The 22,870-nt window shown below is 41.7% G+C and overlaps 1 protein-coding gene across 1 annotated transcript; it reads right to left on the bottom strand.

Annotated features, from left to right (window-relative positions):
* Nucleotides 1–604: 604 nt before the first annotated feature.
* On the bottom strand, nucleotides 605–22,668 carry CA12 (carbonic anhydrase 12). The gene is made up of 10 exons (XM_027657522.1): nucleotides 22,444–22,668; nucleotides 19,399–19,419; nucleotides 13,096–13,275; nucleotides 10,531–10,673; nucleotides 9,599–9,694; nucleotides 7,921–7,984; nucleotides 7,311–7,468; nucleotides 6,143–6,269; nucleotides 2,114–2,198; nucleotides 605–1,306 (listed from the first exon to the last, which is right to left on the bottom strand). The coding sequence occupies exons 1-10, from the start codon at nucleotides 22,631–22,633 to the stop codon at nucleotides 1,225–1,227; spliced, it is 1,146 nt and encodes a 381-aa protein (XP_027513323.1). The 5' UTR covers nucleotides 22,634–22,668; the 3' UTR covers nucleotides 605–1,224.
* Nucleotides 22,669–22,870: the final 202 nt, after the last annotated feature.

The following is a 22,870-nucleotide window of genomic DNA, read 5'->3' as shown; positions in this document are numbered from 1 at the left end:
ATAAGAGTTTATTTATTTAAAATCACAACTGTGGTGCTGCTGCTACTGAATGTAAGATGGCTCTAAGCATGAAGTTCAGATTGTGGTGTTCAGCAGCGTTCAGACCTGGAGTTATTTTAGGAATAAGCCTGTGCTCTGTCACTTCCTCTGTGTGTATTAAGTACAAGCACTTCAGATCCTCACTTTAAATGTCCAGTTCAAGAGGAATTCTGCATGCATTGGGGCTGGGCTGGCTCCACCCTTTTCTTCCTGAAGTCAGTGACATTCCACATTGTCTCCAGTGGAAACAGGGTCAGGTTTATGCTTCTCACCCTCAGAAATGTATAATGAGACTCAAGTATCTAGTTTATAAGGTCTGAAAAGATAATTTAGATTATTCTCTAGGAATTAAGTTACTGAAGTCAGAGAACTAAATCAGCAAAACCGTCTACTGTTTAATTGCAGCTGTAATATACACTGTAAAATCAATCAGGATTTATGATTAAATGACAAGTCTGCTTAAAAGCAGCAGCGACTGCATTATCTCCACATCATTCATACACACACTATAAATAAGAGCAGGATAATAAGACATGATGCTTCTCTCATTTCAGTGACAGTCATGTCTGGAAGGTGAGCTGTTCCTCTAGCAGTAGTGTTTGTTCAGCACTGAGTTCCTGGGTTTGAACTCCATTAATAATCCTTGTGGCTCCCATTGCATTTACACTTCCCTTTTCCTCCTTTCCAGCTCCACTGGTGGATGTACTGGCATCATTTGCTGTGCTTCTAAAAACTGCATCAGCTGAACAACCCAGTTCAAACTCTTATCTCAAATACAGTTTGCCCTTTATCTTGTTTTTATTCACGATGCTGAAACCAATACCCTGATTTAGCAGGGAAGAGTTCTTGTAGCTTGATGAGAGTGTTCAGACTGGAACACCTGTGGGAAAACCTGTGCTAAACAAACCATAAAACTGGAGTTTAGGATTAACTGTAAAATCAGTTAAAACACCCAGACTCAGCGAGCAGCAGACATGAAAGGAATGTGGTGAGGAATTCAGCTCAGGGGTATTCACTGATCATATCTCTCTGGAAAACAAGGGAATGAGGGCTACACAAAACTTTTGGCTGGTACCTGGTTTTAGTACTCTCTTGAGGCTTATCATTAGCCAAGAACAAGAGACCACCAATCCAAAGTAAATCAGTGCTGTGAGTGAAAAGGGGCTTTTGTGACAGAGCAGGGCATCACATTTTGGAGAGGTCTTCCTCCTTGCACGTGCCTGGTTTGTAGATGACACCTCTGTTGTCTTGCCCTTCCTTTTTGCAGCTAAAATAAAACAAATGTATTAAATAACTGTAATGCCAATGAAGGAAAAGCACCATTAGTTACTTAAGATGGTCCATTATGCATGCAGGAGATTATTTTTCTCTGTACCAGTGCAAATGTCACAGTAGCTTATTGTTGCAAATATTTCAGGAGAACACATTCTGTGTGCAGAGTCAATTCAGGATGCGAAGGGATCAGGTTGTAGGAAAGTTTGTAATCTTAGATTTTTTTCCCTGGATTTGGTTTTGTTGGCAAACAGTGGCTAAATGATCTTTTAACAATACATATTTCTTCCCCTAAAATGTTGTAAACTTTGGGAGGGGTTTTTCTAAAATTCCATTCTCTTCGTTTCCCTCACTGTTCTAGGAAATATTCTGGGGTTTGTGTTCTCCCTGATTCTCACACACAATTCTCTGTTTCCTGGCCTTGCATCTTTTAAGGGTTTACTTGAGCTCTGCTCCAGCAATTATTATTTTGTGGAAAAACAACTGTATATGTTTGCTTTTCACAAAACCCAGCCACTCCTACAAAGGCAGAACCGTGGCCACTCTGGCACAGAGGTTGCAGCACAGAGAGACCTTTCAGCCAAATAAACATACTTTGCTGGCAATAAAACAGAATTGCTTTGGAGTGTATGATACAGGGGAAATAATGTCTACAGTGACAAAAACAAATCAAAGTTTGTAGGAAGAGATCATGTCTTATAAAAGATCAAACATTACTTAGACTCACAAGCACTTCTTTGTGTCAGAGGAAAAATTTGGGGTTTGGCTTCCTTTTCTGTGATGTGACAGGCAGACATCTTACCTTCTCTTCCTCAGGAGCCACAGGGCTACTGCAAGGATGCTGAGGACTGCCAGGATGCAGGCTATCACAGCAGAAACAACAAAACCTAGCGAGGGAGGGAAAGCATCCACAACTGTCAGTATCCTTGACTTGAGAGGAGAAGGTTAGTGCCTAAGGTGTCATAACATTTGCATTCTGCAGCTGCAGCTTCCCTGCAGCCTGTTTTGTGATTATGGAGTGGATAACTTTGCACAGATGTGCCCTGGAAGGTCCTGCTCCCACAGCTGGATCCACAGCTCACCGTGCTGGGAAGTCAGACACACACTGGAGTCACAGCACCAACATGCACAGGCAGAGAGGTCAGAAAATCTTGATTTTTGTGCTATAATGTATAAGAGATCATAAGCAGAACTAAAGAAGTAAACCCAGGCAAGTTAGGCTGTTAAATTCAAAGCCTTTTGCTTTTTCAAGGCAGAACACCACTGAGTGTGGAGAGCTGAAAAGTGATCTGCTTTGCTGTTGAGAATATTACTTAAAGGCACTGAAGAAGGTAAGAATGAATTCAGGATAGTGGTATGAAGATCTGAGTGTTCCCTTGTTTGCATAGAGGTGTTAAGCATTATAATTATAATTCTATATTTGCTAGTGACCTTCATATACGTATTCTGGCAATAAAGTATTTTTATTTATTTTGACCTCCCCAAAGATCCTGAAGGTGAGCTCTCTTAACTGCATTTTCTTAATTCATTGTTTTTTACCTTTTATCCAATGACTATTTCTCTCTAAGCAACATCAGAACTCTTTCAAACTGTCAGGTTTCATATATTCCATCTAAATATTTTCTCTTTTTAAATCAGCTGTTGAGAAAACCAAAATGTAAAACCTGGCATTTAGCCTTATCCCATTTAACTCATTATTAATTTTAAGTCCAACTGAATGGAAGAAGCTCAGAACCCATGGAGTTGAAGGAGAGCTATTTTACAAAAAGGGAGTTCTGTTATAGTAAAGGTGCATCAAATGGACAAGAAAATACAACACCAAATAGATAACTGCAGAAAAAAGAGCTTGTAGTTTGAAGAGGAAGGTTAGGGAGCATTTCTGTCTGATGAGACAATCTTCTTACAAAATTTGCTTAGATAGAATTCCAGTATGGTACCATAACCAAAACTAGACACCAGTTCCCACTGAGCTCGTGGGCAGTGGAAGGTTTGAACATCATAACAAATTCCAGCTGCATGAACGTGAAGCTGATTTCATTGGAATAGATTGCTGACAGCCAGAATACATTATGAACATATGTGAGTTTTGCTGCATAATCCTTCAAGATTAGAGACCTTTTGAAATGTATTCTTGTTAAGAGTGAGCATGAATTTAGATATTAATTATTGGCATCAAAAATGTGGATGACTGAACACTTCAGTCATTTGCAATTTTGATGCCAAACACAGGCCAGTGGCCTCATCTTGTGGCCTCTGTGCTCAGGTGGAGGTGGCAGCCTTGGCACTGAAAGGGTAGAAAAGTTGCTCTGAACAGCTGCTTAGTTGGGCTCTAGGTGTGTACAACGGGACTTCTTTCACAAATTTCTGGGGTTGCCTGGCCCAAGCCATGATCCTTTTATGGCTTTTCCTTCCCTTCTCAGGTGTGCTCTGTCCCTACCCGTGGTTCAGCTGCATCAGGCTGGGCACTTCCAGCCCCCAGCCAGCTGGGCTGAACTGTGCTTTGATGGCAACATTTTTTTGCTTCTTTTTCTTTGTCTTTCTTTTTTTGCCCTTTAGGTGAGGGGCTGCACCTGTGAGGGAGCCTTTGTGACTGTGGTGAGAGGAATGTGAGATTACAGGGGCCATGAATACCTTTTCTGAAATGGGTTGAACATTTTTTCTATGGTTCACTGATAGAGTCAATGAGCTTCTGTAATTAAATGTTGTTGGACTGAATGGAGTTTCTATTCAAGGAGCGCTGAGCAGCCTCTTTCATAGCCATAAAGACCAGTTCTTGGGTAAGAACAGCAGGATGGGCAATAAGCCACACCGTTTAACTCTGCTAAACCATGCCAGCTTTAAAGAGACACTGAAAATGTTTCTGTAGCTGGTGTCACCTCTCCGTGGGAGCCAAATAATGTGGCTTAGCAGAGGGGGAGCCAAATGTTATTATTGGGTTTGGCACTGGTTCACAGCAACAGTTTTGAGAAAGTCACATCTGGGTCAGATTTCCCCCCACGGATGGAAATAATGCTTATGCTATTTCTGTGAAGTGTTTGGAGATTCCTGGATGAAAATATAGTGTCTGATTTTCAGTTACTGGGATCATGGATTGTAACTCTCTACCTTCTACTTTTAAGTACTGAGTGTGATTTACAGAACGAATGTAAGTCAGTGCTGAAAAGTGAACTTAAGGAACAGATGGATAAGTGCCTTTCTCATTTCTGACTGACCAGTCTGACTCAGAAAATCACTAGCTCTTGGGTGTGGTTAGGAATCAACAATATCCCTGCCAAGTCCACCGGGTATTGAATTTTGATAAATCTTGATAAATTGATAAATTTTGATAAATTTAAATAATTACTAATTATGTGCATTAATTCCAGAGAAGGCACTCAAAAGAAACTTCATGGTAGTTCCTCTTACAGGAAGCTTTAGAAAGATTTTAAAATGTTGCCATGAGAACTGAAATGGCCCCCAGCCACAGGAGGACTTCTGAAATTGTCTCTGGGTTTTATCTCAAAGATGGAGATTTGCTTCAAGTCAGGGCCAAACGCTGCTGATGCCCCACACTGCTCTGGCTGGGGATTTGGTGCAGCTGAACTGACAGGAGAACAGCCACCTTTGGGTGACAAGGCTAAATCATCACTGATTGCAGAGAAATGTTCTGCCAGGGTTTTTTTGGCTGATCTCTGATTTTCACTCTTCTTTATAGGTTTATATTAGAAGAGACCTGTTATGAAATGGTCTGTCTGCAGGGGGGAATGGCAGGAACAGTTACTGCAGTGTGTCTGCAGGGAACTGTCCCTGCAGTGGCTGCTGTGTGACATTTCTCAATATACACAACTCCTGTGCTTTCTGTTCTTTCATCTAAACGGTGAAGAAACTGGCAGGTGAGGGTGAAATGATGTCCTAACACATTTTATTAATTTGAAAGTTTACTGCTTGGCCAATCTTTTTTGTGCTGTCTCCTTTTTCTTTCAGAAATCTTTTAGTCTCCATTTCAAACAGTAGAGGGGCTTGCCTAGACTCCTCTGCCCTCAGTGTATGTGCCACCTTCACAGATGCCTGAGTATTTGTTTGTAAGACTACAAAGAATTTGGAACAATACATTTTGCACAAACAATATACTCCAATGCCTTCCTGTGGGTACAGCTCAGCTCCTCACCACAGATGCAAACTTTTGTGCAAACCCCCCACTAAACCTATGCATTGCCATTGTGTAACCCTGCATAATTAAGCTTTTAAATCAGTTTTTCCTCGTAAGATGACCTTTTTTTTTTTTTTATTTGTAACCCTGGATCACACAATCCAGTGTTATGAATTATTTTTATTTGTCAAATTTGAATTCCTCAAGGACCTCCTCTGATTCTGTGTGATTTCCCCAAAGCAGTGTCCCTGAAAGGCAGAGTTGTGATTCCCTTCAAGTGTGTGGTCTGCTTAAAACCAAGCCTGGCACTGCTGAGAACCAGCAAACATCACTGGTGAGGCACGGCCAGCTTAAGGTGTCCAGTGTTTGTAGTGACAGCAAATACTTCTGCTAAGCATCAGAAGGCCAAATGTGTTTTTCTTCTTTTACCTCCTTGCCTTTGATCAGAAGGGTTGCAGGTCTTGCCTGACACCCCCTGTGGAAAAAATAATTCTTATGTACTCTGTGAGTACCTTATTCTTGTACAGCTGCCCGTGCAACAGTGCAGTAAGAGAAGAAAAGGGAACAAAGGGATCTGCTGGAAAATGAGATTGCTGTATTTCTGCAGTGGTACAGATGCAACAGCACTGCCACCTCAGTATTTCAAGTGTCCCCAAAGGACTGGGCACTGTTTCTTTGCACAGAAGCATTCACACAACTTACCTTCACGGAAGGAGATGAAAACCAGTCTTTCATGAAATTCCTGAACGTTCCTGAAGTTATCCACCATTTCCAGGGGCTCTGGGTCGTCACTCTCCGTGCAGTACATGGCTGTTTCCAGGGCCAGGAGCTAGAAAGGGAAGCACCCTGTTCAGCTCCCAGGATCCAGAGAAAGCAGTGCCAGGGTGTGTGTTTGAAATCAAAGGGAAGGGGATAATTAAGTGGTACTTAGGTCTTATGTGGCCTGTGAGCCCAAATACAGAATACTGTGTAAAGAGTGAGGCATCACCAAATGCACAGCTGTGTTTTGTTTACATCCTGATAACACTAATCCTGCTTAGTGATTATCTGCCAGGAAAACTGGAGGGGAGGAAACATGGTGGCCTTTTCCAGTATGCTCCCCCTAGCACAGTCTAACTCCTAAGCAGTATTAAAAGCTACTTTATGAAAGAACTCTTTACTCTGCTATAGACACAATCTGACTGAGTGGACGAAGGTAAGAATGGATTTTCATAACGAGGAGCATGCAGTGATTTAATCAGAGACTTTGATAATAACATTTTCCCCTGTGTCTGTAATTAGGTGAATCAGAAGATAGTGACTGTGAGTTTATTATAGTTTGTGTAAGTGGTCACCTAAGAACCAAAGAAGTTAATTAGATGAGCACAAAAAATATCAGCTGGGAGAAACACTAGGGATCCAAGATTGACAAATAACACATCACATGCTTTTTAGAAACTTAACATCTACCCAACCTGTCATACCTAAGTCAGGATCCAAGTAGCACTAAAATGCTTAGTGAGTAGTATTCAGACATGGAGTGTGAACAAAGTAATCTGCAAGTAACTCATGGAAAGTCTTTACGCAGGGAGTAAGGACACAGTGAAAACAGAAATTAATCTCACTTGACTGTGGTGTTTTCAAGCTGATACTGCACCAATGGCTATGCTGTTGTCTGTCATTTATTTATTCTGGTCAACTGAAAACATGCTAACTCCAAACAGAACAAGGTATTGATTTATGTCACTTCTGTGCTGTTCTTCCCACTTGAAGGCTTTTAGCAATGGCTCTCTTTCACTTTTACAGGAAGATAAGAGCAATCCAGGAAATGAGAATATGCATTTACTGTTCTGACCCCAGCCAGGGAAACATGTGCTCTATTGAAACTTGCCTGCTCCTGTGAAATTGTGACGGGGTGTCTGAAAACTGTCCAGAGAACGCTGGGGTAGCAGGGAGGAGTTGTCAGGGATCCTTCATAGCGATAGAACTCATCCAGCCTGGCAGGGAGCAGCTCTCCAACGTTGAAACCAGGCACTTGGACCTTCTGATCTAAAAAGGGGATTCATGTAAAATCCTGCATCATTCCTATACATGCAGTGCACCAGTGAAGTGAATTTACTTTTCAGTAAGTAGGTGTTTTCAGTGTCCTATCACTGGGATAGGAAAAATACCTTTTAGCAGAGATAGTCCCAGTTCAATAAGGAACACAGCTTTTTAGGGTTTCTATGTACAAATCTTGTCTTAGATATCAAATATGAATCCTGTAACATAAACTGAAGGCCAGATTAACTAAAAGCCACCGTGTGCAAGAAATGAAGCCCAGCCAGGAACACGTGGTGCATGGCAGCCATACACTCCTCCAGAAATGCACTGCATTTGGAGGTCTCTCTGTTTGGGACAGGTTTGTCTGAGATCTCTGGGCTGTTTCTTCAGCCAGTTCAATCCCCCTCAGGGTGGCATCTGACACCCTCAGCCATTCTCAGTGTGGTGCAGCCACTCACCCTTGTACTTCACGTTCGGGAAGTGCCTGAAGATCTTTTCATAGGAGGGGTTGAAGGGTCCGATCTGAAATGATCACACAGTTAAACAGCTGTGCACTGTGAGTCTGTGCTCCTCTGGCTGTACTGGATGGCCTGTCACAAGGCAAGTGTCCCCACTGTCCAGATATTCATGTACCAGTGTGGCATAAGGGATTTTATAACTCAAAACTCTAACACTGTCCTCAGAGCACAGTTATGCTCCCACTGAGAGCTGTCAGAGCTGCTTTGTCAGGATGCTGCCTTAACAACAGCAGTGTAGACTTTACTGTGCCCTTGAAAGCCCCTGTTGCTCTTGCCTGTTCAGAGTGCTGAGCAAAAGGAGAGAAACCATTTCCTCTGAGAGCCTTGCAGGCATAAGTTCTCAGCTGACAGGCTTCTCAGATCATCTGCTGCTTTCTCATCAAAGCCACAGTTTTCCACCCACGAGCATTTTTCAGTCTGCTGCTCCTCTCAGTCCAGGAAGATAAAGAATGACACCATTGGGTACCACCAGCAAGGGCTATAACTCAACTATCAACAAAGACCATCTTTTTCAACTGCTACCAGCAGCTTTTCTGTCTGATAATCAGTGCCTTTTTTTCATTAATTCTTCAGAGTTGGTGCTTAGCAACTCCTCTGACAACCAGACATAGTAAACTGGTGTCCTTAGATCAACTGCAACAGCCACCAGCTGGCTGAAAGTTTTTCAAAGGTCTAATCTCCATTGTTCCCTAATTTGATTTTTAAATATCATTGCTTGGAAATAACCAGAATATCAGTATTATTCCCTAGCAAAATATACAATACTCTGAAACTTCTCACAGCTGCAATTTCCAAATTAACTGAAATGTAACACAAAATTACTGTCAAAATCTTAGAGCTGCTAGGAAGTGAGTTGGGATAGCATTAATGAGAGCTTTGTCTGCTAACTAGAACATTTTCACTTTTTTGATGGAAATGTGAAATCCTGGAGGTTTGGGTTTCTATGCTGCAGAAAATCCTCACATTTAACAATTATCTTTACAGTTATCTTATGAGGAGTTTTAATCCTCAAGAAAAGGGAGACATATACACACAAGGTACTAAAATAAAACCTGTTTATGATCATTATTATCTTTGTATGTGGGGCTTTAGAGAGGAAAATTGGAAAGTTGTCCTTCTGTCCTGTTAAAAAGGTCACTGAATTTACTTCTTTACTGTAAACTGTGATTCAAAGAATCTGAGAAGAGAGCAGCATGAAGACTGTGGTTAAATCCTAATTACATATGGTGGTCAAAGGCTGTGCCTGCCTGTGCCTCTGCTGGGTCAAAACTGCTCCAGGCTCCAGCAGTTCTGAGGAAGTGAGCTGGGAATTCACTGTTGCCTCCTGTTTCATAAACCCTACCAATCATCAGTTTGTAAATTAATGCAAAAATGGATTTAACATAGCTGAAGTTAATTTACTGAAAACCATGAGGCAATATTCAGAATTCCTCTTTTCTCAGAATGTGTTCCTGTTTTGGTATGTGCTGCTGGAATCTGACCTTTTATTGGTGAGAGGGGAAAGGAAAAACCTTTATTCAGCCACTGTATTGTTAAATGATCTAGATAATCTTGTACATTGATGACTTAATGATTGAAAGCATATTCTAAACAACAACAAAACCCCAAAGGATCCTACCTCGAGGAGAACAGCCAGAACTGCCAGTCCATCCTCTTTGTCCATTGCTGCTGTTACATCTGGATATTTCTCAGAGTTGTAATGCACAATATGCAGCTACAAAGAAGGGGATACTTTGTTATAGTAACATGTGGGTCATGCTCACATTTCTGTTTCACAGCTAAAAAGGACCAACTCAGCCACCTCAGGATAAGACAATATAAGGGGGTCCTTTAGTGATTTCTGGGTGTAAGATCCTTTTAGAGAAAAGCAAAAGGTCCTGGGAGTCCCATCGCCAGCCCTGCTGTAGCCAAGTTACACACACCTCACAACCCTCATAATGAAAGGGGGAAGAGGATCAATGACTTCAGCTTCAAAGCATCTTGACTGTAGTACTAGTAAATTTTTCTGGAAAAAAATCCCACCTTAACACTTCAATATTTAGAACACAAAACTCAGTGTTAAATAGAGAAGAAATGGATTCCTAAAGTGCTGTTATGCAAACAAATTATTCTGACTGACTTCTAATAATTTTGAGGTAAATATCTGATTGGCACTTCCTATCAAAATCTATTCCCAAATCCATCATTTAAGATTAGGAAAGGTAGCAAATAGTTCTTTGCTGGATAGAAGAAGGTGAGCAAAGGTAAATAGAGCAGCAGTGCCATGCAGCTAAAAGATATACCTGGTTTACAGAGAAGAACCAAGGTACCAAATATCTTGAAATGACTCAAGTGACCTTGTTCCAGCTCTGAGTTTGGAGCCCAAGTTCTAACTCCCTGGCTTAGTGACAGTACATCAGAGTCCACCTTTTTTTGCACAATCCATTTTTTAGTACATACCCAGATCTTAGCAGCCTTTTACAGCCTTATCCCCAGGACACAGATCCCACTCTGAAGCAGTGGGACCTGCCCACCCTTCTTTGCTCTTTCCCTGTCCTGAGCTTGTCTTACCTCTGCTGCAAAATGCTTCCCACCCACGGTGTGCTCCGAGCCTTCGGACTTGTTGCGGTTCCCCCAGTGCAGGTGGAGTTGAGATGCAGTGTATTCAAAAGGGAGGTTCCTGATGGACATGGTAGGGGACAGGTACATTTTCACTGCAAGCAGACCAAAGCCAGATGGGAGCAGATGATACCACAGCTCTCAAGAACAGGGCAAATAAAAATCCTCTGTCTAAGTATATTATGTAGGGAGCATGAACAAAGCAGGTTCTTAACTCAGACCCGTCTCAGTCTGGGGGGGAGATAAACACTTCAGTGCTCTTTAGCCCTTTCTAGGTAAATCAGGAGAATTTGGAACATATCCTTTTTCTACTTTCTTAAATGAAGGAATTGAGTGTGAGAATTGTTGCTAATGGAAATCTTTCTTCTCCCTGAAGAACGCAAATTTATCTCAGACTTATTGAAGAGACAATTAGTGATATGTTGGAGCAAAACTTAGGCTCATGTGCCTTCTTTCAATCCCCTTATAATGATTGAAAACGTCTTAGTAAATTAAGACTTATCAGGGTATTTTTTATCTCCCGTTACATTGAACTCCTCTGCTTCTTAATCTTCTTTTAGGAGCACATGGTAAAATCAAATAAACTTCTCCCTCTCTTCACTGCTTCCAAAACCCAGAACATTGATGTCAAGCAGCAAGATAACCACAGACCTTAAGAACTAGAATTTCCTCTCTTGACTGGATGGAGATCTTGGCATGCATTACCCTCCCTTCTGCTCACTAATACTCTCCAGTGGGGATGACAAGCTGGGTTTGGGGTTTTTTTGGTGTAGTAATTCTTAACTCAGGAGAAAGTTCTCAGTTGTTCACTGTTACTCCATAAAGTAACAGTTTATGTCAAGATCAGATTGATTTCTTTATTACTTTCTGGCGTGAATATAATTTGTTTCTGGAGTGTGCCAGACACATTTTTCAGGGGAAACGGGGCTCAAAACCTTAGTGAAGGAACAGCTGCAAGCCTATGGTCCTAAAAAGCTTATTCTGAGCTCTGTTTTTGGTCTAGCTGAAGTAGGTGATTGTATCTGGATGAGCTGGTTGGTGAAGCACAATAATTATATGTAGGAATGACTGACAGACAATACTAAGTGTCCTACTGGTTTCCTCTCTGGCTGAAAGAGAAGGCAGCAGCAGATTGTGTAATGATCACTCCAACAGAGTCTAATTTTTTATTACTCACAGCAATCAATTTGTACCTAAGTGAGGTTTCTAGAGTAGGTTGCATCTCCCCAGCTTTCTAGGAGGGCACTGACCTTAGAAGTGAATTCTCATTTTTACTGAGGGGGAACATGTTTTTGTCTTGGCTTTCATTAGGAAATAGTCAAACTCTGTTTTAGGGGCGAGATGTGACAGTGACAGGTGACAAAGGCTCTACAAGGAATTTGCCTGTACCTGAGTGACTATTATGTGAGGGACAGACTCCCTGTGATGTTCTTTTGCCTCCTGGCACCATCAAAGCCCACAGTGACAATGTTTGCTTCTCTGCCTATTGCCTGTCACTCACATCAGCCCAAAGCATTCAACTGTGACAGTGCAGTCTTTCACTCGGGACCAAGAAAGACTTTTAGGAAAAGAAGGCTCACAGGGAAAAGGTGTTCCAGCCATTCCTAGTTTAAAGGAACCTGCTTTTGATGGAGGAATTGATTAAGAGGAAAACCAGGAATCATGTCCTTATGATGTTCAATAGAGCAGGTTTACCTCACTGAAAGAATGAGAGAAAAAGAGACTTTTGCATGTTGGTCATCTTTTAACCAAACATGCCAGAGCAGAGCAGAGGCCATTTTATAACACAGGTTATTTTGATGCTTATAAAATAGAAAAGGATACAAAGAAGGAGAGCTTTATAACTGTTCTTATTCCTTTGTCTTCAAATGTTTCAGGAAGGAATGAAAAATGGTGGAACTAACTGGTATTATATATTGTGTCAATATAGTAGATCTTTATAAGACTGCATCTTCTCTGCCTTTACCTACTGTAGTGACACTTTGTTTAAGTGCTGCAGTGGGGAGGGCATGCTTGTATGCTATTTCTAATTATTATTCTGTCTTCTTACTGGTCTTATGCTAAAGAGGTTTCTGTCTGAAATCAAAGGAACAGAATGGTGCTCCTAGCTCTTTTTTTTTTTCTTCCTTCCTTGCCCATGTAATTCAGTTGAGCTGCTTTGATAGCCCAGGATGTCAGAGACCCATTACACTCATATTTTATCAATTTATCTCTTTTCAACAGAATCACAAAGTCTGTTGCTGTTTCAGAGCACCACAACCAAAGTAGTAAGAAAAGCTCAGGAATTAATTCTGACATGCCTAGAGTTTATTTTAAAACTCTTTATTCAAAACTCACCTTACTGGGCATGCATTTGTCCTTAGTACATTCCCAGGTTTCCCTAGCCTGTGCTGAAGATATGAAGGCTTTATCATCACAGCTTAATTTCATCTGATAACCAAAGCAGTTCACCCATGAAGCAAAAAACCCCACGAGTTCCTGCAACTCCCAACTCCTACTGTCACTGAGCTCCCTTACCTGAATGACCATTATTGGTCAGTGTAAAATGGTCAGTGGAGGACACGTTGTAGCCTATGAATTCTAAAGGCAGGAGATTGGAATCATACTGGAGAATATCCTTGTGGAAGTCAATTGGAGATTGGAACACTCCTCCACAAAATGGGTATTTCTTTGGCCAGGCCTTCTCTCCGTCAGGACCTGTGCAAATCAAGAGACACATTTGTCAAGCCTTAACACCAAATTTGGAAAGGAAGCCTTTTCTGAATTTTTAGGCAGTTTTTTTTTAAATCTCAATTTTATCTTTCCATTGGATATAGAAAATTGGATGTTGGAAAATTGCACCATTGGATAGAAAAGGGCCAAATGCAAAAAAAAATCTCACATTGAGACACTTCACTGCCTTCACTGCCCCTCGATTTTTTGACAGTCTCAGCTGCTGCTGATGTTACACTCTTGGGGAGCTGCAGGGCTGGCAGCTCACAGGGTTAGACCTGCAGGAGCAGCACCACGGGCAGGCACAGTGCCCCTGAGCCTCCCTGATGGCATTGTCTCTACAGGGCCCATGAACATTTGGATCTGTGACAGTAGTTGGATTATTTACTGACAGGAATCACTTTTCCCTATGGAAGTAGCAGGCACAGGCCCAGGAAGGCAGCTATTCCAGCCTTCTGAAGAGGATTGCTGAAAGAAGTGACTTCATGTTGAGAGAGTTCAGTGCACAGAAAGCAAACCCCTCACAGACTTTCCCTCACTGTACAAACTGTCTGGCTCTATCCAGCCAGACTGCATGACCCACACCGAAAAGCTAACTTGCAAAAATGGAAGGTGCTATGATAATTTGACCTGCAATAACTTGCTCAAACTCTGATGAAACTTTCCTTCATCACAGTCTTTTGCCCGAGGTAGGATCTACAAAGAATAGATAATATCAAGAGAATTTTAATTGTGCCTTTGATTTAATTACACATTAATAGCCAGTAGCTGTTCACAGGCTGTAAGCTGAGACTATTTGGATCTAAATACCAAAAGAAATACTTGCAACTTGTGTTTCTCCTTGTCTCTGAACATTAGTCATGATTCTTTCCAAGGCAGGAAGGTCTTTTGGGATCACCAGCCCGGTCTGGATAACACGGGACACTGAGCCTCCCTGCTTCAATGAGGCCACATCTTTCAGAAGGGAATAAACATCTACTCTTCCTTTAAGCTTTTCAGGTAAAAGATACTTCATTAGTGCTCTCCTCAGCAGCTTCATTTTCACTGTGAGCCTGTTGTCACCACATTTTTGTTCCTCACTGAAGTACTTACAACACAGAGGATATAGTTTCTTACTTCTCTTAAAATAAATCCCTTGAGCCTTTGGTTAGAAGGCTTCTCTTCCAAACCTATAATATTCCTTGTGGCTTCTTTGAAGATCAGGTCATCAGTGGCAAAGCAAGTTCAGATCTTTTCTGAAGGAAATTAGCAGCCAGGAGGATATTATTAGAGGCTCACTTTATTTACATGCAAGGCAGTTGCCAAGTATATGGATAGTGGAGGTGAACCTGACTTAAACAGTGTGTGTGACAGAGGCAAGTGCAATTCTGGTGCTTAAAGACAGACTTACTTCATTGTCAAAGCTGTTTAAAATTATTCAAGACACAGGTTAACACATGACATAGTTTGCAGTGTGGATATTCAGACTCAGTGCTTTTCAGTATGAATAGGCCTTGATGTTGCTGCAGCTTAAATCTTTGACTCCAGTTTGCTGACAATCACATTAATTTCTCTCCTCTTAGATCCTAAAGTCACTGAAATTCCTTAAAAAGCTAATAAATGTTATGCTGACATTATAGAAGACTGCATACTATCCTCTACCTATTTTTTGGCAAATAACAAGTACATCCACAAGAGCATAAATTCCAAATATACTCAAGAATATTTCCCAGGAAAATATACATCAGGATTTCCCAGGAAATGATAGTTTCTTAGGTTGAAACTTAATGTGCAAGACAATGACACTGATATTTAACATTTTTCAGGGAGTTAAGACTCAAACAGTGTCAGAAAAACTGGTGAGAAACCCTTATTGTAAGAAGACTCAATCATTTAAAAAAGGTTTTTTAAGGCAGTGAGTTTGCAAGAAGACTTTAATATACTACATATCACAGGTTTGGAGACTTGATAATTAAATAGGTAATTGATGTATAAAACACAAGTCTAGTCCCAGCCAGTGAAAACCATGTCATGAAGTAGAAATCATCTTTTCAGTACTATGTTTGGATAAACTGAATACCCTGAAGAGTTGGCAGCAGAAGATGGGAACTTCCACACCCGCATCACCAGTTCAGAAGGAAAACTTTTGTATTTTCTATAAAATGCTGTAGTTATCACAGTCTTTATGTACTTTGATCTTTACTAGCAGTTATCCTTTCCTTGGCATAACTCTGCAACTCACTCACAGGCCTTTAAGCTACAGCAGTTTTTGCTTGTTTCTCACTCCTGCTCAATTAGGAAAAACCCAACAAAACCAAACAAAACCCCTTTTTTGGTACAAAACCAGTTTTTATAGAAATTCTGCCTTTTGTCACGTAGTCTTTCTAATTTCAGTGCCTTGAAACTCTTGTCTCAAAGAGCTGAGCTCACTGCAGCTTGGGTTTGCATATGTGAAATTGAGATTTCCATGGTAGATAAACCACACAGCTGGAAGGCATTTCTCAGCTAGGTCTGTTGAAAATGAATGATTGATTGTGAACCAGATTTTCCTTTTTCTGTGCCAGCACATTCAGATAAATTCAGTGGAAATCACATCGTGTTTACAAAGGCTTTGTCTGATTACTACTGAATAAAGAACAGCGTGTGGATGTATTAACATTGGCCTGTGCTACAGGTCCCAAAAGGTATTAACATAAGAAGTATTGCAAAATTATCTTCACAGTTAATTTTCTTCTTTTGTGAAAGACCCAGGCGCTTCAGAAGGTGTTCGCTGCTCTGAGGATCCCATCAGCACTGTCAGCAGAGCAATAACTGTGCCATGGGCCTGTTCTACCCACTCAACACTGTTATTCAGCTGTTGGAGGGAGCAAATGAAGGCAGGGAGCTGTTGGTGTGAGTGGAAGTAGGACCCTCGTGCTACCCCTGCTCCCAGTGCTGCCAGGAACGTTCCCTGGTGTAGGGAGTGCAGACTCAGGCTGCTCAAATCCAGCTTGTGGGTTGCCGCCTTTCATTTGATTTTCCAGGACCGTGTTCCCCTACCACACTGTAAACAGCCCTGAGCCTGGCTGTGCCCTCGTGGCTGTTTTATAAAAGCTGTCTGTAAATAAAGCAGCAATAATTTCCTGGACAGTCAGGCTGCCCAGTGAGCTGAGCCAACCACCCTCAACGGGCTGCCTGTGCCCATTGTATCGTCTCCTCTGCCAGCTCTGGCTTTGCAGCCAGGCCCACAGCACCCCAGTGGGGTCTGCTCCCAGGATGTGCACATGGGCTCATTTAAAACAAGGAGAAAATAGGCCTGTGAGACACCAGTGTTACCAGCACTGGTAAATGCTCTGATGACCAATTAATATTCGTGTTGGGGGGAGGAATCACAGGGTTTCCATTGCACTCAGAGCTCAGGCAGAGCTCAATCCCACCATTCTGGGCACACAGAGCCGGGGTGTGGATACCCAGAGGGAAGCTTGGGAGGTAGAGGAATTGCCAAGAGCTGTAGCTGTCCCTGCTACTGCATTCAAGTGCTGTATGAGAAATTTGGGGCATGTTTTAGTGTGTTCACCAGAGCTGGCATTTCCTAAGGGGAACTGGAGGGTCTTAGCACAGGCTCTCAGCACCCCACTGAATTGGAGTATTTGGTAAGAGAAGAATGAAAGAGTGTACAAGTACAATTAGCCTGCTGTCTGTTAACAACAGTTCTTGTGTCTACATTGCAGCATGAGGTTGTCTCCTCACATGCTAAAGCACATTTATAATTCTGTTGGCACTATTACTGCTAAAGCAGGTTAGTAATTCTGTTGGCACTATTACTTTGAACTTGTCTGTAAAGCTGGTTTTCTGCATTGTAGCTGCTTGTCCACTCTGAAGGGATGACTCTGGTTCTCTGATTTCCTTCTGACCCACCTACATTACAGAAACAGAAACCCAGAATCCAAAGAATTGAAGCCCCACATCCACTTTTAGCAATTTTCTCCTGGGGCAGAGGACTTCAGGCCTGCACCTTCCAGCCACACAGCAACATTGCCAGGAGCTGTGTGCACATGTTGTCCTAAGCTATGGGGCATCAGAACAATTCCTTCAGTTCTTTAACTGAAAACACTTTTCTTACAATGTGCTTGATGTCTGTTGTCCATTTTACAGAAGGTGAAGCAGCCCATCAGAGAACACAGAGCCAACCTGTGCCACGAGGGCCGAGGGCTCGTGCCTCAGCTCACTGCTCTGTGGTGTTTCCTTCAGCCACTTTTTTTTTGGGATACATACAAGAATAGTGAAAACAGGAAGAAGAAATAGCATTACTGCAGCTTGGCTAAGGAAGAAGCAAACAGAGAAGAGGTTTAGCCTTTTTATTTACTGTATCTAATGTAGTAGTTTCCATTATAGCCAAGACAAATGCTCATTTCTTTGGAAAGCTTGTGCTGAACAGATAAGGCCTGATCACATGCTGTGTCATCTTTGCTTTGCCACTGTGCCCTGAGCTGCTAACACTGTATCCACAATCAGCTTTACATACTCTCCTGCTCAACAAATCTACTCCTACTCCACCCTTAATCTTACACCTTGACCCTCATCTTGACATCAGTCTGCACTGTCATTATAATTGCTTGCTTTCCTTTCCCTTCCTATTGACTTACCTGTAGTGAAAGGCATTGCAAAGTGCTTCAGGGATGAAGATAAATGGTGGGAGGTTTAGGCTGCCATAAGGAACCAGGATCAGTAGAAGAGTATGGAGAGGCTCTTCTCTGGCTTTGTGCAGTCTCTCTAATACCTGGTTTTCTCTGTGCAGATCAATGTTCCACTTCTGCTTTTCTGTACTACCCTGTACAAGTTCAGTTGCAACTTTAATTTTTTGAAGTTGCTTTTATATATTTTCTTTCATATGTTTTTCTAGATATATTTTGAAATCAGTAGTTGAAGGAAAAAGATAATCTGTTTTGTGAACCTTCCCTCTATCGTCCAGCACATGTTAGAATATAGAAATCAGACTGCAGTATGGAAGAGCTTAACAGGAACTGATGAAGTTGGGCACTGAGAACAACACATTTGGAAATAAACACTGGCCCTCAAATTCCCAGAAAGGGAGAAGTAACTAATTGAAACAAGCACTGCCCTGGGATGGAGAGCAAAACTTCTACTTTGATGGTTAAAGGAGCAAAAGTAGTCTTGTTTTCCTTACTACCCAGCAGGGTTAGGTTTGTCTGATGGCTGCTGTCAAGGTAGAAAACCCAGGCTTTTGTCAGTGAAACTGTGTCAGACTCTTTCCCTGGTGAGAGTGGGAAGTGTCTGTGTGTGCAGGGCAGTCAGGCAGTACCTGTGCACACACAGCTGACAGTTCTCTGCTTACGTGAAGCCAGTCAGGTAAAGTGGAGCTCAGCCAAAGGGAGGGAGGAGTTCTGAGATGCAGCTTCAGCCTCAGAGGTTCTGCCTTGGAGCAGCACCAAAAGCTTAAGAACAAGCATTTTTTTGGTGAGATTCCCAGTACTGCTACTTCTCTGTGGACATGTGGCATATAAAATGCTACTCTGAGTGAAGAAATACCTGGCTAGAGGATTTGACCAATTAAAAGAAAACATCTAGATAAATCTTCTTTCTGAGCAGCCACCAGGTCCTTCTAGGTCAGTAGCTCACAAAAAGGACTAGTTACAAATCAGTTCAATTAGTTACAAACTAACACTGTTTTCCTGAATATGATTTATTCTGCTTTGTCACTGATTTTTGGGGACCCAAGTCTTCAGTAACATGATACAGGTGATTTGTGAACTCTGACTCAAAAATGAAGACCCATGTGGGTATGGAGAGGAATGCTCTCTGCAGAACTAGGTTCAAATGTGCTGCTGGTCTGTGACTGGTGAGGAAACAGGGTTTTGGGGAACCTCTGCAGTTGTAGGGTCAACCTCAGTCTGCTGAAGTTCCTGTCATTCCACAAGGCAATTTAGAACTCAATAACTGGCTCTCAGTCACCCAGATGTGAAACCTGATGGATTGAAGAACAGATTTCAAGACAACTGACCAGATCCAAACCTGAGTAAAGGTAGTGAACCCAGTAAATACCCACCAGAATACATTTGGCATGTTATCCTTAAAACACAGAAGAAAGCTGTAACTTAGTATGTATGAATTATACAAATTAGTACTTACCAATATAAGACCACTTCGACCCTGTTCAAAGACAAAGAAAACATTACTATGAATATTTGAAATTGATCTTACTCTGTAAAGAAACAAATTGCTACTTAAACCCATGTACTGCACTGTGCAATACTTTCATCTATTTTTCCAGCCCCAGCTGTTGAGCAAACCATAGACACTTCCAAAGATTAGGAACCTTTCTTGCCCAAATTGTAATCATAATTATCCCTGTGATCCTGCCCATAAACTCTTGTCAGTCTATCTTTTTCCTCTTTGATGGAATATCCACAGACTTTGTATGTAGGTACATCCCTGATTTTTTTTCTGGCTAGGAAGGTAAGGAATTTAAATGGGGTGTAGCTACAACAAACCCCTTCATGCCTAGTTGAGGAGTTTGAAAAACATCAGTGATTTGCCAGTTGCTACACTGGGAAATGATGGACAGTCATTTCTGTACAGCTCTGGGCTTTGCCAACTGAAACAGGGATTAATAGATAGACTTCGAAGAAAGGGAGTGTGATACATGAACCCATGGAGCTCAGCGAATCCTGGGAGGGTGAATGAGTGTTAAAATGATCAATACTCACCCACTGCTTAAGGAACTGAACTTGGGACAGTGTCTCTACATGTCTTTGGAAATGTCTTGACTTATTAAATGCTCTTTTTAATTATTTTATTCCTAGTCCTGAAACCTGCAATCATACAGCTTGCTGTGTAATTAGAGGTGCTTGTCCTGACAGACCTGAACAGTTCTGGTTATCAGGCTCATGCAGATCTTCATTCCTTCCAAATTTAATTTTGCTTCTGCTTAGAAAGCAGTCCTGAATCACAAGTCTTGCAAGCACCCAGTGTGCCTGTGAGTGTGCAGATATTTATCCTCACAGGCACAATACATGGCTCTTGGCTGCATTTCCTGTGCTCTGAAATGTGGTCACAGATACAGCTCTTCTCCAAGGAATGTTGTGTGAAATGTTTGGGATTAATTTGTAGGGAAGTGAGAAACAGCTGCACTTGGCTCTTTTGTATTGATATTTTGTATCAGCCTGGAACACTGAACTCTCTGCTTTCAGTTTGTTAGGCCAGTGTGCCTTGTTCTTTTACACTGGAAGTTTCAAAGCTGTGTAATCACCCTGGCTGAAGACCTCAGGTTCTTCCTGTAAAAGAATTCATGCACTGTCTTCAATTTCAAGATGGGAAACTTCATTTTCCTCTCACCTTCACTCTCGAGGGGATTATCTCTTAGTGAGGTCTTTTGGGGGTTCCTTGTGTCTTCTGCTCAGAACATTCTGCAGGTAAAACTTGTATAAAGACACCAAGTGACTGGCAGTAGATTTTAGAAATATCCTCATCTGAGCAGGGTTTGAAGAAATATTGGCTTAACTACAATAGCTACTCTGTTCATGCTCTTACTGACCACTGAAATGTGTATGGAATGTCAAAACTATGATTTTCATAATCTAGAATAACCTTAAAACAACCAAATATTTCAAATATTTTCGATATTACGGCCAGTTACACCACTTGACACAAAAATACATAAAAGCTTCAAGTCTTTTGCCAAGTGAAATATTCCTTAGCCTGTGAGCATTTTGATGACCTGCAGTTCACTACCATCATGACTTTACTGGTGAGCACAATCACAGCAACTGGTGTAGGTTGGGCTGAGGCACATTTATACTCCTTTCATCCAGCTTAGGTCAGGAGATGAAGAGGTGACCAGATGGCAGAATCTTCTTGATCTTGTCTGAATGATCATACAGAGCTGCCAACCTCAGACTGTGAGCAAGGTTATGATCCTTACTTTGGCTGATAATGAAATGAGGAGGAGGCAGATTGTCACGCTGCCTCCCAAAATCAGAGGCTTAACATCTAGAGGGGAACAGGGAACAGCTCTGTGAGCACTCTCCTGCCTCTTTGTTGATGCTGGGATGAGTGCTGGTGAGCAGCACAGTTAATGCCCATGCATGGCAGAGGGGGTTCCTGGAGCCAGAGAATCTGCCCTTCATTCAATAGACAGGGAAAAAACACCTTACCAATGTCACTTGGGAACTGGGAAAGTGGGAATGGTTGTAGTTGTGATAATCTACTTGGGAAGATGTCAGAGATAGGCAGATACTGTAGCTCTTGCCATTCCTTGGTACTAATTCTAAGATAGGAGCTCTCCAGCATTCCCTTCAGGATGCAAGGTAAGATATCTTTTCAACACATCCTTGCAATTCCAAATCTTCCATGTGGTCACAGAAAACACCCAAAAAGCATCAAGTTTATTCTCTTATTCTGGAAAGCACTTCTGCCCTTCAGGTGGGAGATTCTACTGGAGAATATTGGCATTTTTCAGAGGATATATGAACAACAAAAGATGACCTTAAAAGTTTTAATTCCACACCTTATTCTGCTCATATGAAAAATGGTAAAATGCTTGTCTTGGCAGAGCTCTGCATGGAGCCAACAGCTCCGGATCATGTTTGAACCTTCAGGATTTTGGTCCAATGAATATATGTGCTGAGCAAATCCTCTCACACAACCCTTTATAATGATTCTCCCTGGTATCCTATAGCAACACTAGGTGGATGATAATTAGCTTGAAAGGGTGAAAATTGATTGCAATCAGCTTGAATATATGAACATTCACTCCTAAAAAGAACTAATCCTATTTAAATATAAGAGAAAGAGGATGCTTCACAGGGATTGCCTTTCCCCCCCTCCAGTTTAAAAATAAACAGGGCAGAGGGAAAGCTGTGATGCCTCCACTAACTCTGAGTCTCTACTTTGTTCTATAAGAAACAAAAAGATGTCAAAGCAAGGCATACTGAGCATGAAAGAACTCTATAATGCAAACTAAACCAGAGGACAAATTTCTCTTTCCTGTATATGCCAGAATACCTGTACTGAGAAACTGAAATAAGGGTACTGACTCCAAACAACCACAGACTGCAACAATATACAATAAACTTCAAGCATGGTATTAAAGTAGCACTAATTAAAAGAGGCCAGTTTCCTGCACACACAGAGCTGCCCTAAGTTACAATAAAATAGAAAGCTGAAAGACTTTACCGTTCACCGGCGCTTGCACTGAGAGTTGTATCTTTAGGAAGAAAATCAGCACAGTAGCCACTGTGACTGCACTGAAGCTCTTGGCTGACATCTCAAGGAAAGACTTATAATATTCCAGCAGTTCACAGGTTTCTCTGCACTCTGAAGAAATACCCCTGTAGACATGTGGCAAGTAGCAGAATGCACACATACAGAGCTTCTGCTAATGAGTTATTGCCCTCCTCTCCCCTTTTCACTCTTCTTGCTTTTAGGACTGCTTTTTATAAAGCTCCTGAGACTCAACCCAAAACAAATGATGTAATCAGACCTGCCTCTAGGTCACAACACCCTCAGAAAACTGATCATATCCCTCATTACCTCAGTTTTAGTGAGGTGCTCAGAGGGCAGACTCCAGCACTTAGAGAGGGAATTTAAACCTGGAACTTCA

This window comes from Corapipo altera, unplaced genomic scaffold, assembly GCF_003945725.1.
Source record: "Corapipo altera isolate COAL_440 unplaced genomic scaffold, ASM394572v1 308, whole genome shotgun sequence".
Classification (NCBI taxonomy): domain Eukaryota; kingdom Metazoa; phylum Chordata; class Aves; order Passeriformes; family Pipridae; genus Corapipo; species Corapipo altera.
The sequence above is the reverse complement of the archived record's forward strand: the minus strand, read 5'-3'. Positions and strand labels throughout refer to the sequence as shown.

Bases quoted from the DNA above. Each gene is read 5' to 3' on its own strand.
- CA12 (XM_027657522.1), bottom strand. From the start codon at position 22,633: ATGTGTGCATTCTGCTACTTGCCACATGTCTACAGGGGTATTTCTTCA. The intron at 19,420-22,443 runs GTAAAGTCTTTC...GTCTTTGAACAG, and splicing joins AGTGCAAGCGCCGGTGAACG to GGTCGAAGTGGTCTTATATT. The intron at 7,469-7,920 runs GTGAGTGGCTGC...TCCCCTTTTTAG, and splicing joins CCCGAACGTGAAGTACAAGG to ATCAGAAGGTCCAAGTGCCT.